The sequence below is a fragment of the Chaetodon auriga genome, chromosome 19 (genome assembly GCF_051107435.1).
Source record: "Chaetodon auriga isolate fChaAug3 chromosome 19, fChaAug3.hap1, whole genome shotgun sequence".
NCBI lineage: Eukaryota > Metazoa > Chordata > Actinopteri > Chaetodontiformes > Chaetodontidae > Chaetodon > Chaetodon auriga.
Window position 1 is genome coordinate 17911753 of NC_135092.1, and position 15618 is coordinate 17927370.

Here is a 15618-nt window from a genome sequence, read left to right on the forward strand (position 1 = left end):
GTGGCATAATAAGGTCGCCTCAGGTGCCTTATTGGGGATCGCTACAGTAATCTGACTTGACTGTTTCCGGTTTTGGCGTGTACCTTTCAGAATAAAAGCACGACAGGGACGCCAGGCTTCTCTTATGCAGTAGTTCTCAAAACCTATGCTGCGTGCTGTAGAATAAGATCGTGTAAATGTATATTAAATAAACTTTTTTTTGTTTTTTCTTGATTGAGTATTATTCTGTTGTATGTACAGATATGTTTCAGATGGCACTTTTGTTGTGGAAAAAGTCCGACCGGAAGCCTTGGTCTGGATCGAAGAACTCAGTGCGGAAATCGTTTGTAGGCAACTGTGTAAACACACCGGGTACGAGAACAGGACGGATAAACAGATTTCAGATAATAGTAAATTCGGATGTCCTATAGATTAGACAAGGATAGAGGAACGGTTGTCTGTCAGGCGGTGAAAAGTAAAGTTACGCAGAAACGGGAAGGATCCTGGATTTGAGAGCACTCATCAGAATTGAGCAGCCATTGAAATTTGGAAATATGAATCCTGTTGATAGTGATACGTCCATGGATCGGCTTGTCTCCCTCGCCGCTTCTGCTTCAAGTTAAGCGGCAGGAAAATGCGTGAAGCCTGGCTCTCTGGAGCAGGGCTTTGCCGAAGGCCTTGATATGAAATCTCTGGTGAGAACGAGCTATTAAATACAATGTGTAAACTCATATTTAAGATGTTACAGTACATGTCCTGATGTGCATCGTCTAGCCCTAAGCCGCTCTGTTCCACTTTCCCCGGCCACTGCAGACCCTCCGCTGGCTTTGCGTGCTGAGCCTGAGCCTCCCTCTGTTGTTTTGGTTTGGACATGTGATCAGACGGGACCTCCCGGCTCCTGCTGTGCAAAGCACCGGGCTGAGGGGCTACACGAGGATCAGCCCCGACAAGGTGGACCAGGTGAGAGGGGGGTGCTGGGGTTTGTACAAGATACAGCTTCCAGATGTTTGGTTCCAAATCATCGTTCATTCCTTTACACTTGACAGAAGAAATTCTGCTGTTTGGAATGGAAAAACAGTTGAAATAGTTAGTTTAAGGTCTTAGATAAACAATAATTGTCCACCTTCTGCCATTCCAAGTGATATGCAAACTTAACCAAACAGAAAACAATGACAAACTATTTTAACATGCACTATTATATCCACTTTTACATAATTAATAAATAACATCCTAAATATGAGTTCAAATGAACATATTTGGAACGTGACAGATGGTGTCGATGAAGAGGTACTTAAAAATGGTGGCAACTGCTGGTCTCAAGCATACTGCCAGTCAGTATCCTGAAGATGTTCCACATAGCATGATGTTATTACCTCAAGGAGCTTTCACATCACACCACCCTCTGTGTGTAATCCGTAACACTGACGCGGCTCTAGCGATGTGCTGCTGATAAAATAAAATATATCAAATGTATGTGTATCTTCTTCTGTCCTCTTTCTCAACAGGTCCTGGACATGCACTGCAGCCAGTGTGCCTTGGTGTCCAGCTCAGGTCAGATGTTCGGAGCTGGCGCCGGTGAAGAGATAGACAAGATTGGATGCGTGATCCGGATGAACAACGCACCCACAGAGGGGTACGAGAAAGACGTCGGGAGCCGCACCAGCGTTCGCGTTGTGTCTCACACCAGCGTTCCCCTGTTGGTGAAAAACGAGCGTTACTATTTCCAGCAATCAGCAGACACCACGTATGTGTTCTGGGGTCCTGAAAGGAACATGAGGCAAGACGGGAAAGGACGCATCTTCAATACTCTCCTGAAAATAGCAAAGAAGTATCCGAACGTGAGAATCTACGCTGTGACCAGAGAGAAGATCCAGTACTGCGATAGCGTGTTTCAGAATGAAACTGGAAAAAACAGGTTTGAGTTTACTGTAATATGCTATTAGACAGTTCATTTGCATTAATTTGACGAATAGCCACCTTAGCACTGAAACTCAAAATCATTACAGACATTTAAATACATTAAAAGTCAAATAACACCACCACATTCACTCTTATTAATTATTCATTCATACTCTTTAATGTTCCCTTTTTTGTAGTGAATTACGTTTGTCAAAGCTCCCTTCAAAATAAAATTAGTCATCATGCAGAATAACCCATTTCAGAATCATGTGTTCATTACTTTAATGTTGCGTATTTTTAGAATGAAGACGGGGGCGTTTCTCAGTACCGGATTCTTCACGATGATTCTGGCTATAGATATGTGTGACAGCATCCATGTGTACGGGATGATCGATGACAGCTACTGCAGGTTAGATCCAGTTTTATGCTCAAGCTCCATCTTTTCCTTGTCGTTAAATATTGTAAGTAACCTTTTTCCCAACCTCCTGCTCTCCTCCTGACAGTCGAGCCAATCACAGCGCTGTTCCTTACCATTACTATGAGAGGAACCGAATCGACGAGTGCAGGATGTACAAAGTCCACGAGCAAACACAACGCGGGGGCCATCGCTTCATCACCGAGAAGGCCATCTATGCCAAATGGGCAACACGGCACAAGATGGAGTTTAAACACCCCAGCTGGAGCCTCTAAAGAAGGAGACATTTAGACCAGAAGACGTTCCTTCTACACTGGTATTCACTTTTGCTGGCTTTTGTTCTCCTTTGCTGAACGTTTTAGTGTTACCTGAGCAACTTAATCAAGCACATGGGACTGTTACTGGTGGAGTCCAGCTTCCGCTTCACCTTTTCTTTTTTACCAACTCAGCAGTTTTTCAAATTGAATGGGGCCTCTTTTGATACTGGCTAATAGTGGATAAAATCTGCAACCATAAGCACAAGATCATACATTTTGTTTCTGTTCTTAAGATACAGGCTACAGGTGGAAAAGCACCTCCCTCAGTATTATTGAATACAGCCATTTATCAGTATAGATAATGACAAAGAACATTAAGCCACAACACGAAACACTAAAACCAGTTTATACCAAAGCTTAGAATTTTTCATTTCTTTATATATGTGCCTTGACTTTTTATTCTGCACAGCGTTTTATTTTATGCTGCGGTCTGGCCTGCAGCTACAACATGCACCTTTACTCCATGAAACAGGAAGCGTGTTGTTCAGGACTGCAACAAACAGTCCTCCTCATTGGCGATCAATCAATCAGTTCATCTTTTGGTCAACAAATTGTCAAAAATCATGTCCATCACAGTTTTCCCTGAACTAATTATTTGTTTTGTTCAACCTTTGCTCTGAAATTCCATAGAAGACAAAGAAAATCAGCAAATAATCACGTTTGAGAAGCTGGAACCAGAGAAGTTTTGGCTTTTTTGGCATAAAGAATTGCTTAAGCGTTAAATCAGTTACCACAAAAAGTTGCTGCTAATGGATTCATTGACTAATCGTTTCAGCTTTAGTATTGTTTTCCCTGCTCTCCTCCCCGTAAGCTGGCCAGTGTTCGCCTCAGAACACGACACTCCTCTCGATGACACATCTGCCTTGAAGCAGAGTGAAGTTCAAAGCAGGCCGGCATCTATGAACCGCTTGTTTTAATAAGCAAAACCTTTCTTTTCAGGCAAATCTAGTCTGTGGCACATTTCATTTGATGATCCTGTTTCTTCCCTGCGTTGTGTTCGTTGTGGCCTCTCTGTGCTGTGGCTTTGGGCCTCAGCTGTACAGCGAGCGGTTCATGCTCATACACCAGAAAACAACAGATGAACTTCTGGGTCGTGCAGCTTCAGGCTTTATTCTTCATGAACGACTTCCTGTTATTTTTGTAAAGCGTGATATTGAAGCTTTAAGCTGATTACTGCAGCCAGTTACAGTGTTAAAAAGGCTTGACGTAGTAAGCTTTTCATTGAATCAAAACATTGTTTGTGCACATGTTGATGTGAAGAGTGTGCAGATATTTCCACGGGGAGCTGAGTGCCAGTTAACCCAGAGAGTGATCAGTTGTTGTTGTTCTGTGCATGTGATGGTGTGTGTACACCAGCCACCGAGCAGACAGTATTGAAATTTAACTGCAGAGAGTTTTGTTGTCCAACCACCTCCAGTTTCCAGCCCACAGTATTAAATACAATGAGAATGATGAGAGGATACAAACAGAGCCTGCAGATCTTCGTGGTTAGCGTGTATTATCTGTGTTTGATGGGATGTTTTGCGTCGTCCTAAGCCTCCGACAGACATCTGCAGAAAGTTGTGGTGAAAGAATAAAATTCTTGGTGTCATGTTTTAACTTTGAATACAATAGTCCTGTGACCAAACAAACTAAATGAGTCAGTTGCTTTCAGACATCTACTTTACAATGTTTTATCCGTTATATTTTGCTGCCTGTTTACAATGAACAACATAGCGCTGCCTTTTGAGTTGCATAATGCTTATTTTGTGACTAATTCCAAAGACTGTGATAGTATTTGCACTACTGAGCAAACTACTGTGTCAAAGTGTCTGTTTCAGACATTAATTGTTTGAATTAAAATGTGTTATTATTGACTTTTTTGGGGAACCATGATGTAGTGATTTGTGCTAAGTTAAAGCCTGAATGTAATGTTTGACTGCTGGTCACCGCAGATGAGTGACAACATGAATAAATCTGCTGAAAACCACGTGATTGTGTGTGATCTTGACTTTACCTCTGTCCCTTTTAGACTGCTGGACCTTTATCTGCACATGTGAGCTCATTTAAGTAACTCTAAGCAATAAAAAACATGAATGTCCCCATTTCTATATATCAATCAAGGAATTTGTCAAATAATAAATCCAAGATTGGATGTTATTTTGTAAATGTTATGTCATTTCAAGTTACAATAAGGATTTTAAGGATTTGTTTCCCCCTTTAACCCTTGCAATAGAAAACACAGAAGCCCCCGCTCATATACATGAATGCAGGAATTTGTCAATTAATGAATCCCAGACTGGATATTATTTCATGAAATTTGAGGCTATTTTTACCGATTATCTATGCAAAAAAGCTTGTCAAAAAAACCTCCATAGCCTAAACTACAAGCCATCCACTTATCAATTAACTAACCCCAGATTTGAAGTGCACCCATTAATTTGCTCCTTGACTGAAAAATCAAGAGCCCTTTAAGATAATTCAGACATACTTGTACTTGTATTTTTACTCCTTTAAATCCCATTTCACATGCACAGAAACCCTCATCAGACACTGAGTAAGAAAAACCTAACATATCATCGCTTTTTTCCGAAATGGCTCGCGGAGGGAAGTTGGTGAAGCCGGACGTGCTGCAGTGAGAGACGCGCTGATGACGTCAGCCAGTGGTGCAGGAAGATGGGGGACGAAGCGCGAGGAGGAGGGAGACGTCAAACAGCAGGACCGCAAAGGCCATGAAACGGTAAACCGGATCAACACTTTCACCTGTGATGTTGGCTTTTACCTCTGTCCCAACTGCGGGCTGTCGTTTTTTAAAAAATCCTGAGGAGAAGGCTCGTCAACAGCGGACGGCGAATGGCTGCGTAGGAATATTTTTAATATCAAAATAATAATATTGTACTCCCTTATGTGTGTGTGGCGTTAGGTAAATATAAGATAATGCTAATTAGCTAGTAAGGCTTTGACAGTGTAATGAGCATATTTCGCTATTTGTTCACAATATAAACAAGTGTAAATACTTCACGTTTTGTTGAAACGTCGCTGTCATGTTGACATGTTTAATAAAACAATCTAATATTTTGATATCAACCCGGAAGAAGCGCCAGAAAACCAGCAGCGACAGTGTCCGTTAGCCGTGTTTGTTTGTTCCTGTCAGGTATGATGACAGACGGTCGCAGCCGGTGTGTTGGTGCACAGCCTGATCAGAAAGCATGGGGCTCAAGCTCGGTGGCAAGGTAAGACCAGGGTGTGGTGCTCAGACCTCTTGCCCTTCATCATCAGCAGCATCATTTGTGTTATTAGCGTTGAGAATGCGGCAGGTATTATCAGTGTTGTTTACAAGTAGTGGAGGAAGTATTCCCATTGTTTACTTCAGTGAAAGTACTTCAGCCGGAATGTAAATATACAAGTCCTACACCAGGGCTTCCTTTTGTGATCTCGGTAGGACCTGCCTGGTTTGACAAAGGTTTAATAATAACAATAAGATGTTCAGCATCATCAGGAAAATGTACCTTAAGTATCAAAAGTAGCACTACTCACTCTGTGGCTGGCATCCTGCCACATAGATAAGATAGAAGAATAAGAGGGAACGGTGAGCATCCCGAGGGAAGCTGTTGTGCAATTGCTGCAGTACAAAGCAGGAAAGAGTGCAAATTTAAACAGTCAGTATCAGTAAACAGATATCCAAAGTCCAACATATTCAGCATGCCAAGAATCTAAGCAAGGCTAACAGTATGGGGTCATAACTCGCTCAAATCTCAAGGTGCATACAGATACAGAGTGTATAAGATGTGGTATGTAGCTATTTGTACAATAGCAAATCTCAAGGGTAATGTAAGCGTATGTTATTAGTTCAGAATATTAAATGAATACGTCTATGATATTGGGCATCAAGTCCTGTAAATTATGGACGTATATTAATGTGCTGTGATGATTTGTATTGTGTGAGCAGTGTTGTACTGCTGTCATTGGTACAGATGGAGCTAGTTTTTAAATATTTTTTGTGTAATCGAGATACAAGTGATTAATCTTCTGATCTTAATCTATAACAATACATCATATTTTAAAAGTTCCTCATAGGTTTTGTAAGTAATAACTATAGCTGTTAAAGAAAGAGTTGTGGGGTAAAATGTAGATGGATGAAGCACAGTAACGGAGTAAACGTGCTTGGTTTCATTTCGACACTGTTGTTCACGCTGCAGGGACAGCAGAGCCACAGGATGGTGATCTTGGTGGCCATCTTCGTCCTCACGACACTGCTCATCCTGTATGGCTCCAACAATGTCAACGATGACGTCTACGCTCCCTTCCACGTGGCTTCGAATCATGCGCTCAGGACCACCGATCTGAAGAAGTGGGCCGGGAGAGACGGTTATGTGCCAGTTTACGGGAACAAGGTACTTCACACATCGCACATGAACATGGAAGCCATATGAGCGGGTGTGACTCTCATGCTAGTTTGCATGTAATGTGAGTTCTTACTATAAATATCAGTGGAAGGGTGGTGAGCGGTGCAACATGAGTGAAATGTTTCCACTCCTGCTGCGGTGTGCAACTGTGTAGGTTTGAACTTAACTTAACTTCGGGAGTCTAATAATAATAATAATAATAATAATAATAATAATGGCTTTATTTGTCCCCTTGAGGAAACTCATCTTTTCACTTCGATAAGCAGTTTTCATACACACACAGAAACCTGTACACATGGAACTAATGTGGAGACATGTCACAGACGGGTCCACTGCAAAGCGTAGCACACCGAGCGGTTAAGGTTAAGGCTCAAGGGCACCTCAGCAGTCCCCCTGGAGGTGAACTGGCAGCCCTCCAGCTACCAGCCCATTTCCTTATCAGCTGTTACATGCCGGGCTTAAACCGGCCCCGCCCCAGTCCTCAAGCCAAGTCCCAGCAGACTGAGCCACACACTGACAAACAGAGCAGGGAGGTGTTATCTGGCTCCTTTGGAGAAACCTCACGAAACACTTCACCTACATTTTCACACTGTATCCTTAATTTTAATTAATGTCTTACATAACCTGAAGCTGCCTGCTGTTGTCAGAGGGAGGCACATGCTTATTGTGATCAGTCAGTATACATTTACATATACATATGTTTCTAATGGTTTACCGCTCCCTTTTTAATCTTTTGTACACAGTGCTCACAGTCCAGGATGTCAATAACCTGCACACATTTCAGTCACGTTTGCCAGCCTGTTCTGTGAACGCTGCACACAGACAGGTACCAAATTGAGCAGTAAACCAGTGCAAAGTAGATGTACCAGTAAGAGTAGGCAGCTGCAGCTTATGTAACACATTATTAAGATTTAAGAATTCAGTGTGAAAATGTAGGTGATGTGTTCATGAGGTTTCTCTCCAGATGAGCCAGATAAAACCTTCCTGTTCTGTTTCTCAGTGTGCTTTTTGTTTTCTGCATGACTCCAAATTCCCCGTAGCATTGCCATGAGGGTATTACTGTTTGCAGGCTTTGTTAACTTAACTACTCAACCCAGTTAATACAAACAGTACATAGTAAGTATGTATGCAATACTCAGAGCATACAACGAGCAGACAGCCAATCCCTCTGCTGCTTTGAGCTAAATGCAAAGTTGAACTATGTCAGCATGGTTAAACAAACATAATGATGGTTATGTTTTTTTAATGCATTCAGTCAAAAAGTGTAATTTTTCTTGTCGTTTCTTTTCAGAATATGACCCTACGCTGTCAGAGCTGTGCGCTGGTGACGAGCTCCAGCCACGTTCTGGGTACCGGAGCAGGAAAAGAGATCGACCGTACGGAGTGTGTGATCCGTATGAATGACGCCCCCACGCTGGGGTACGAGACTGATGTTGGGAACCAGACCTCTCTGAGGGTCGTAGCCCACTCCAGCGTGTTCAGGGTGGTCCGGAGGCCAAATGAGTTCCTCCACCGGCCAGACAGCAACCCCGTGATCATCTTCTGGGGACCCCCGAACAAGATTGGAAAGGAAGCCAAAGGAACCTTGTACAGATTGATCCAGAGAGTCGGCATGACCTACAGCAACCTGTCTTGTTTCACTATCACGGCCAGCAAGATGCGAAGGTTTGACAACCTGTTTCAAAGGGAGACGGGACGAGATAGGTGAGTATTAACTCTTCCACACTCTGCCAGCTCATCCTCATAATTCCTCACTTTCAGTCTTGCCTTCTCTGTACTTTTTATTCCTTTAATCATGCATGCTGTACCTTTTTGAAGCATCTGCCTTGGCTGCATTTTAGGTCAACTCCTGTTCTTTCTAAATCTGCTATATTAATAACCTGACTTATGTGGGGAGCTAGTGTAATGTGAAGCATATTTTCAACCTCGCCTGGTGTAAATGTCCTTTTCACAAACTCTGGCTCTCATTTATTTTGTTGTTTTTTTCTCCGCTCAGACAAAAATCTCACTCGTGGCTGAGCACAGGCTGGTTCACCATGGTCATAGCCATCGAGATATGTGATAATATCAAAGTATATGGGATGGTTCCACCCTACCACTGTGGGTGAGTGTAACCACTAATCAACATATGTAGACTCTCTAAAACACGATAAAACCATTAGTTTGAGTAAAAATCACACGTGAACTGGTTATTAAACTAATTAATACTAAAACTTTGATCTTCCAGAAAGAAAACTGGAGCCAAGAAGATGCCCTACCACTACTACAAGCCCAGGGGGTCTGATGAATGTGTGACATACGTGCAGAACGAGGCCGGACAAAGAGGGAACCACCATCGCTTTATCACAGAGAAACACGTGTTTGCACGCTGGGCAAAACAGTACAACATCACCTTCATTCATCCCAAATGGTGACAAGACTTCTGTGAAAACCGCGGAGAGATCCCACAGAGGCCCGAATGGAAGGAAAAAAAAAAAAAAAAAAAAAAAGCGCTTTGAGCTGGATTTTATTGTAATTTCCCCTGAAGGAGCCTTCAAAAAGCCACACGATGAACGACAGCTACTTTCAGGAACGGCCACGAGGGCTCAGCTCTGAGAGGTTTCTCTGCGCCGACACGTGGCGTCTGTCTGACAAGAGTTTTTGTAAACAGAAGATGAATTTTTACATGTTTATAATATTTTTGTTATGTATTGAAAATGCACTCATGTTTCCAATGTTGCAGGACGATTACATCAGCAAGCAATGTCATTAGATGTGACAAAGCACTATATTCTATTAGCTCTCCATTATACCACAGATTATACCGACACTAATTGTAGTCAAATTCATTAGATCACTTATTCAATGTACACATACAACGCACACTGGAGCCAAACAGCGCGAGCAATATGGCTGGGTACAAAAGCAATTCCTGAACCGATGCATCTTAGGTTGAATTATATAAATATTTGTACGGATTTTTATTTAGAAGCAAAGGCAAAAAGAATCAGTTTAACATCGAAGCACAAAGATCCATAAAACAACAAAGTGACAGTCTAAAATCAGCTAAATTGTGAATTAAGGACGATTAATCTGACCGAGGATTCAGTGCCACTTGGTGCTACAGTCACACTTTAATCCGTATTAAACGAACCTTCAGTTTGAGGGATTTCACCTGCTCCACTCTGCTCAGTGTATCCTCAGTAACATTTTTGCTGCACTAGATGTTGATTTTAATGTTTTCTTGAAAAGCAGGCAGTGAGCATAAAACCGCTGCCTCACAAACTTAAACCTTTTCACCTCGGTGGCATTTCAGCGCATGCAGCTCGAGTTCAAACGGTCCGCAGAATGCATCATGGTCATGTTATGTACCAGTATGTTGCCCTATGGGCTGCACGACTAAATTAAAAGTGAAACTGCAGTTTTTAATCGTAGACGCATGAAGCAGAGAAGGGTGCGATTTCTCGAACAGTGTTGCCTTTTGCAAAGAATTTATCTGTGGACATATTTTGTAAGATTATTCATCCTCAGGAGAGGCTCTTCCTCTTTTCCTAATGAACAGGGAGAGAATATATGAACCACACTGACTGTTATGCTACTTCACCAAGATTAAACTGCCTGCTGAATTTATTGAGATATATGAGCCTGCAATATTAGAGTTTAATGTGATGAAAAATGTAATAACTGTGAAGTGCGGACCATAAAGAACAGCCCATATCTGCAATACAGAAGGAGGCAACTGAAACTTTATGATGCGAACACACACTGGAGGAAATTATGTCCACCCAGTTTATATCAATGAGGGGAGACTACGTATTAGAAATGCTTTAAGTAATAAAAGTAAATGTAAATCAACGGCACCACAAACTAGAGGCTCCAGAAACAGCTCTCCACTGTAGGCCTGCTGCATCAGGCTGTGCTTGGTGTAACTGTCTATCAAGCCCTTCCACAAACACAGCCGACACCCTCAACAAATAACCAAGAAGGCTGCTGGGGTTGTGACCTCTTTAGTTTTCCCGTCGTCAGAAGTGGGCGAGGTTGTGCCAGGAGCCCCCTCCTCTGCTTGATGAGGGAAAACGAAATACAAGAGGGAGATGAATGCGGCATGCGTGGCGACTGGAAAGTGATTGCATCCACAGTCTGAGAGCTGTTCAGGCCTCTTGTCTTGCCGTCCAGTGTTCGTTTGTCACTCAGAGCACATGGCTCACTTTCCCTTAACGCAGGCATGTGTTTGACCCCGACTCACTCAGAAACCTGAAGCCGACTGTGGCGTTTATGGATGTCATTGGTTTGTTCATGTTGTGCTGGTCTCAGCGCAGTTTTTCCTGAAAAGCTCTGTACTGATTATTGAAAAACAAATAATAAGCTTTGAAAAATACCAGTCGGTTCAGCTCTGTGGATAGTATTTGTATTTAAATATGTACAATTTGTTGAGCATTTAGAAACAAATGAAATAATCGAGAAGCTGTTTTAACAGTGAGCAATACTGAGAGGTCCAGTGATGGGAAACAACGTCACAGTGAACACCAGTTAGATGATAAACTGTCTGCCAGCATGTCTGTGTTTACTTTCCTCCATCACTAACTCTTTAATAAACCATTGGACACATCTGAGAAGGCAGCTGTGATCTTCTGTCTCAGCGCCGCCATGGAGACTAAGATGGCCTCCTGTTTGGAAGAAAATAGGAAAAGCTAAATCAGCACGCTGTGTGAGGAGAACAGGCACGATGAATCCATATTGCTTTCAGAAGGAACAGCATTTGCTTATATAAGGACTGGAAATGTATGTTATCATGCTATGCTTCGTGGTTCAACAAATGATGATGAGCCGTCACCTCTGTGCGAATGGTCCTGCTGCCCTGACCGGGGCACGTGTTGAGGTAAAGGTCAAATAACACACTGGGGTCAGTCACATCCAGGTTTTGGTCAGCATCTACACTGGCCTCTAATCCCTGGAGACCTCCAAAAACTACCAAAAGATGCCTGAAAAGTGGAGAAAAGTCAAGCTTAAATTAATGAAACTCCTTGAGAAAATACCATTAATGACATAACAAGGCTAAGAGTCTACAGCCATGTTAGCAGCTCTGTGGAGCTCTACTCAGGCACAAAGGTGTTTTGAGCTAAATGCTAACATGCTCACAATGACAATACTAACATGATGTTCAGAAGGTATAATGTTCACCATATTCACTATTTTAATTTAGTGTATTGGACGCTAACTTTTGCTAAATAGCACAGAAGAAAATTTCAAGGCAATCCATCCCATAGTTGAGATATTTCAGTCTGGGTCAAAGTGGACAAACCAGACAGACCGACGTTGCCATTCCGTTAGCATAGCTTAGAAAGAAACTCTCCGCCTTCCCTCCCTTCTTCTTGGCTCTGAACCTACTTGAATGGTGACAGCGTCGTTCGGTCGATGTTGCTGCCTCTCTCTGATGTGCCAATAGTCACATCGTATCCTTCTTTATATGGACTTTCTGTGAAAACCGCACCTGCGTTGCAAACGGACAGCAATAAGGACAAAGCAGGCGCAGCGGCGCCAAGCCTGGATTCTTGCACAGCTTAGTAGGTGAAAACAAAAGCGCTATTTGGCTCTTAATCCTCCAAGGTGTCGCAAAGGTCTGAGTAATAGGAGGAAACCTACTGAGGCACGATGCCAGGCGGACGCTGTAACCCCAGTAGAGACCTCCTTCAGTCCTCGGCACGTGAGGCGCCACCACCACACCTTTGTACAGTTTGCTCTCTGCGGATGACGGACAGACAGATGGACACACACTATTGGAACTTTTCATAGAGAAAATATACATAAGACATTAAAAAGGTCACAGTCTGATGGACAAAATTACCTTGACTCTGTGTCTTATTGAGCTGAACTGTGACTCGAAGTCCAGACTGCAGCTGTTTATCAATGCGAACATCCTGTGGGAGCAGAATGACGTAGTTCAGTAACATCGACTTTTTTCTGTAAGTTATTGTTATTTGTTTTGGCTGTTTTTAAGTGCAAATGGCAGAAATTCACTGGTTCCAGCCTCTTAATTGTGAATATTGTTTTCTTTGTCTTCTATGATAGTAAACTCAATATATTTTGGTTTTGGAGTATTTGTTGGACAAAACAAGACATCACGTCAGGCTTCATGGATATTTTTCACTATTTTCTGGCATTTTATAATCAGAAGTCTGTACTACGCTGTAAATGCCAACGATATCTTTAATCATAACATCCACACCTTGATGAAGGTAACCTACATTAAGACACGCTCACCTTTCTCATCCCACAGTTGACTAATGAGCCTTGTCCTTGTTTGGTCGGCCTGTCAAGGACGATTCCTTCCCGGTATTCTGATTCGTCATCTATCCTCATGTGGTGAGGACTGTCTAAAGGGTTGAGCAAACCTGGTAGAAAAAAAGACCAATAACATTACAATATCATCTCCACCTAGATATAGTATTCAGATAATAATCAAAGGGATACGGAGAGGGAGACTTGAGGCAAAGATGCTGTGTGAGGCGACAGAGACAGGTGCATGCTGGTGTTTGAAATACAGCTGGTTAGTTATTGCAGTTTGGACCGCTGATCAGCAGGATGAACAGCTGGTGCTGCAGCAGTGGCTGACAAACAGCTCACTAAGGCAATTAAGGTATTTGATTGCATTTTGTGTTGCACTGCACTCCTCAGAGGCATAACTCTGATCACAGACACCAAACACCTGTTTTTAGATTCAGCGTGACTCACGCTTTCCAAGGATATATTTTCAATTATCCATTAATAAAAGACAACCCTGAATCTGTTTAGAAATTATAACTCCTCATAACTCAAGAACTTGCCTGAGAGTCATCATGTTTTTAAGTTTCTTGCTGCATCCAGTGATAGCTGTCTGTACACGCACGGGTAAGCTGCACGCAGGAACTGCTAAAAGCAAATTCGGCGTATTTATAATGGTGCCAAGTCCCAGCTGTCTTGTTCTGATGGTGGACCCACAGTGTCTGCTTTGACAAACCTGCTGTAAATGAATGTATGAATAGGAAATTTGGATTTTTACCTGCATACTGCAGATCTTGATGTTTTGGGAAAAACCACTTGCGCAGATACCTGGTGGAGAAGAAAAGCTGTGATCAAACTATGATAAAATGGGCTGACAACAGGTGAGATTATAACAACATTCCTACTTACTGGGGACATTCCAGGTACTGAAGTATTCTGGCGAGCTGAATACAAGCATGTCCTTTCTTCCCAACACCTTTAAATTCTCCTTCAACGCTCCTGTGGGACAAAGAAAAAAAAGCTCCTCTAGTATTTTTCTGATTGGTTTAGGGACTGCTTACCAATTAAGTGTACCTCTTCAGTGACTTACTTCACGTCTTCCCCTTGTTCATCAAACACAATGATCTCATCTACACAGAACACGACACAGGCTCGCGCAATCTGTCCGGCCAGGTACGTACGAAGTTCAGTGGACTGAGCGTTATCCAGGACAGACCCTGGCAGGGCCACGCTCACTGTGTAAGCCCGACCTAAGAGATACAAGCACAGAGCACACATTACAGCACCTGTCCACGGATCTGTAAACTAACAGCAATCCATGAAATGATAGTGAGATTACCGTTTTTGTTTTGGCTCTGTTCAAGTTTCGCTCTCTCTGCAGCCTCTTGCTGTTTCTGCTTTTCCAACTGTTTCAACAGCTTGGTCTGTTTCCTTTGCTTCTGAGTCTCCTTTACTGTTATTGAGGAATAATCAACAACATCAGTAAGAAATCAAGATAAACTGCATGTAGACAGACTGGAGATATCCAAATCGATGGTCAAAGGCAGCTGTTCCAAACCTAACTGGTTCGTGACTCTTTAAACTGATGTAATATATACTTGTGACTTGCTTTCCAGTAAAGATTTGCTGCTTGTCATTCTTTTAATCATCTTGGGACGCCTTTAATTCATGCGGATCCCGTCAAATCAGGTGGACACATTGTTAAGCCAAAGATTTTGGGCAATATCATTAATAATTAAACTTGACTCCTGAAAACCCCTAAATGAAGTTTAACTTTGACACTTGAGTCTTCAGGAGTGCAGTGCTGGAGCCAAACGTGACAACCCTTACATAAAACTACTCTCTTAGGAGTAGACCTACAAATAACAATAAATGACACCTTAATATTGTGGTCAAACAGATGCCCAAACATCACATGAAATAGTGAGATATTACTACATAAAAATCATGAACAAAATCCACACATTCATTTCGACCAGAGACACTTTAAAACGTCTTGATCTTAGCGTTAAAGAATAAAAGATCGTACTGTCGCTTAAGTGTCAAACTGAACTGATGGGCATGCAGCTGAAAGTTGTTAGCTAGCTACATGTTAGCGAAATGTAGCCTGAGCTAGCTGTTTACTCACTTTCTGCTTTCCTTTTCTTCCAGTCCACCCTCTCCTCGGGCTGTAAAAACCAAGAAACACATTGTAAGTGAGCCAGAGAAAAGGAGGAGGTCATTTTTAAGTAAAACAATACTGTAACAGCACCTGAGAGGACACTATTTTAGCCCTTTTCGCTGCAACGTCTGTCGACATCTTCACACACGTGAACTATATTTACTTCCGGGTTGCTACCCTCGTTTCAAAATAAGAGTCTGTCGATATTTGCTAATAAAAGCC

General features: G+C 42.3%; 3 protein-coding genes across 5 annotated transcripts; 2 read left to right on the forward strand and 1 right to left on the reverse strand.

Moving 5' to 3' along the window:
* The first annotated feature begins 283 nt into the window (after window positions 1-283).
* On the forward strand, window positions 284-4579 carry st6galnac4 (ST6 (alpha-N-acetyl-neuraminyl-2,3-beta-galactosyl-1,3)-N-acetylgalactosaminide alpha-2,6-sialyltransferase 4). The gene is made up of 5 exons (XM_076758800.1): window positions 284-674; window positions 793-939; window positions 1485-1894; window positions 2180-2287; window positions 2382-4579. Exons 1-5 carry the CDS (start codon window positions 663-665, stop codon window positions 2566-2568), a joined length of 864 nt encoding a protein of 287 aa, XP_076614915.1. The 5' UTR covers window positions 284-662; the 3' UTR covers window positions 2569-4579.
* Window positions 4580-5088: 509 nt separating this feature from the next.
* st6galnac6 (ST6 (alpha-N-acetyl-neuraminyl-2,3-beta-galactosyl-1,3)-N-acetylgalactosaminide alpha-2,6-sialyltransferase 6) lies at window positions 5089-13056 on the forward strand. 3 transcript variants are annotated; one of them, XM_076757705.1, is made up of 6 exons: window positions 5089-5329; window positions 5744-5822; window positions 6789-6983; window positions 8287-8699; window positions 8992-9099; window positions 9223-13056. In XM_076757705.1, exons 2-6 carry the CDS (start codon window positions 5799-5801, stop codon window positions 9407-9409), a joined length of 927 nt encoding a protein of 308 aa, XP_076613820.1. In that variant the 5' UTR covers window positions 5089-5329; window positions 5744-5798; the 3' UTR covers window positions 9410-13056. The 3 variants fall into 3 exon arrangements, with proteins under 3 accessions (XP_076613820.1, XP_076613821.1, XP_076613822.1); XM_076757706.1 differs by having other exon boundaries at window positions 5257-5450; XM_076757707.1 differs by having other exon boundaries at window positions 5271-5512.
* On the reverse strand, window positions 11369-15564 carry spout1 (SPOUT domain containing methyltransferase 1). The gene is made up of 12 exons (XM_076757703.1): window positions 15487-15564; window positions 15364-15403; window positions 14575-14688; window positions 14326-14485; window positions 14145-14234; window positions 14014-14063; window positions 13236-13366; window positions 12820-12892; window positions 12618-12716; window positions 12363-12465; window positions 11809-11956; window positions 11369-11641 (listed from the first exon to the last, which is right to left on the reverse strand). The coding sequence occupies exons 1-12, from the start codon at window positions 15532-15534 to the stop codon at window positions 11555-11557; spliced, it is 1143 nt and encodes a 380-aa protein (XP_076613818.1). The 5' UTR covers window positions 15535-15564; the 3' UTR covers window positions 11369-11554.
* Between the last annotated feature and the right edge of the window lie 54 nt (window positions 15565-15618).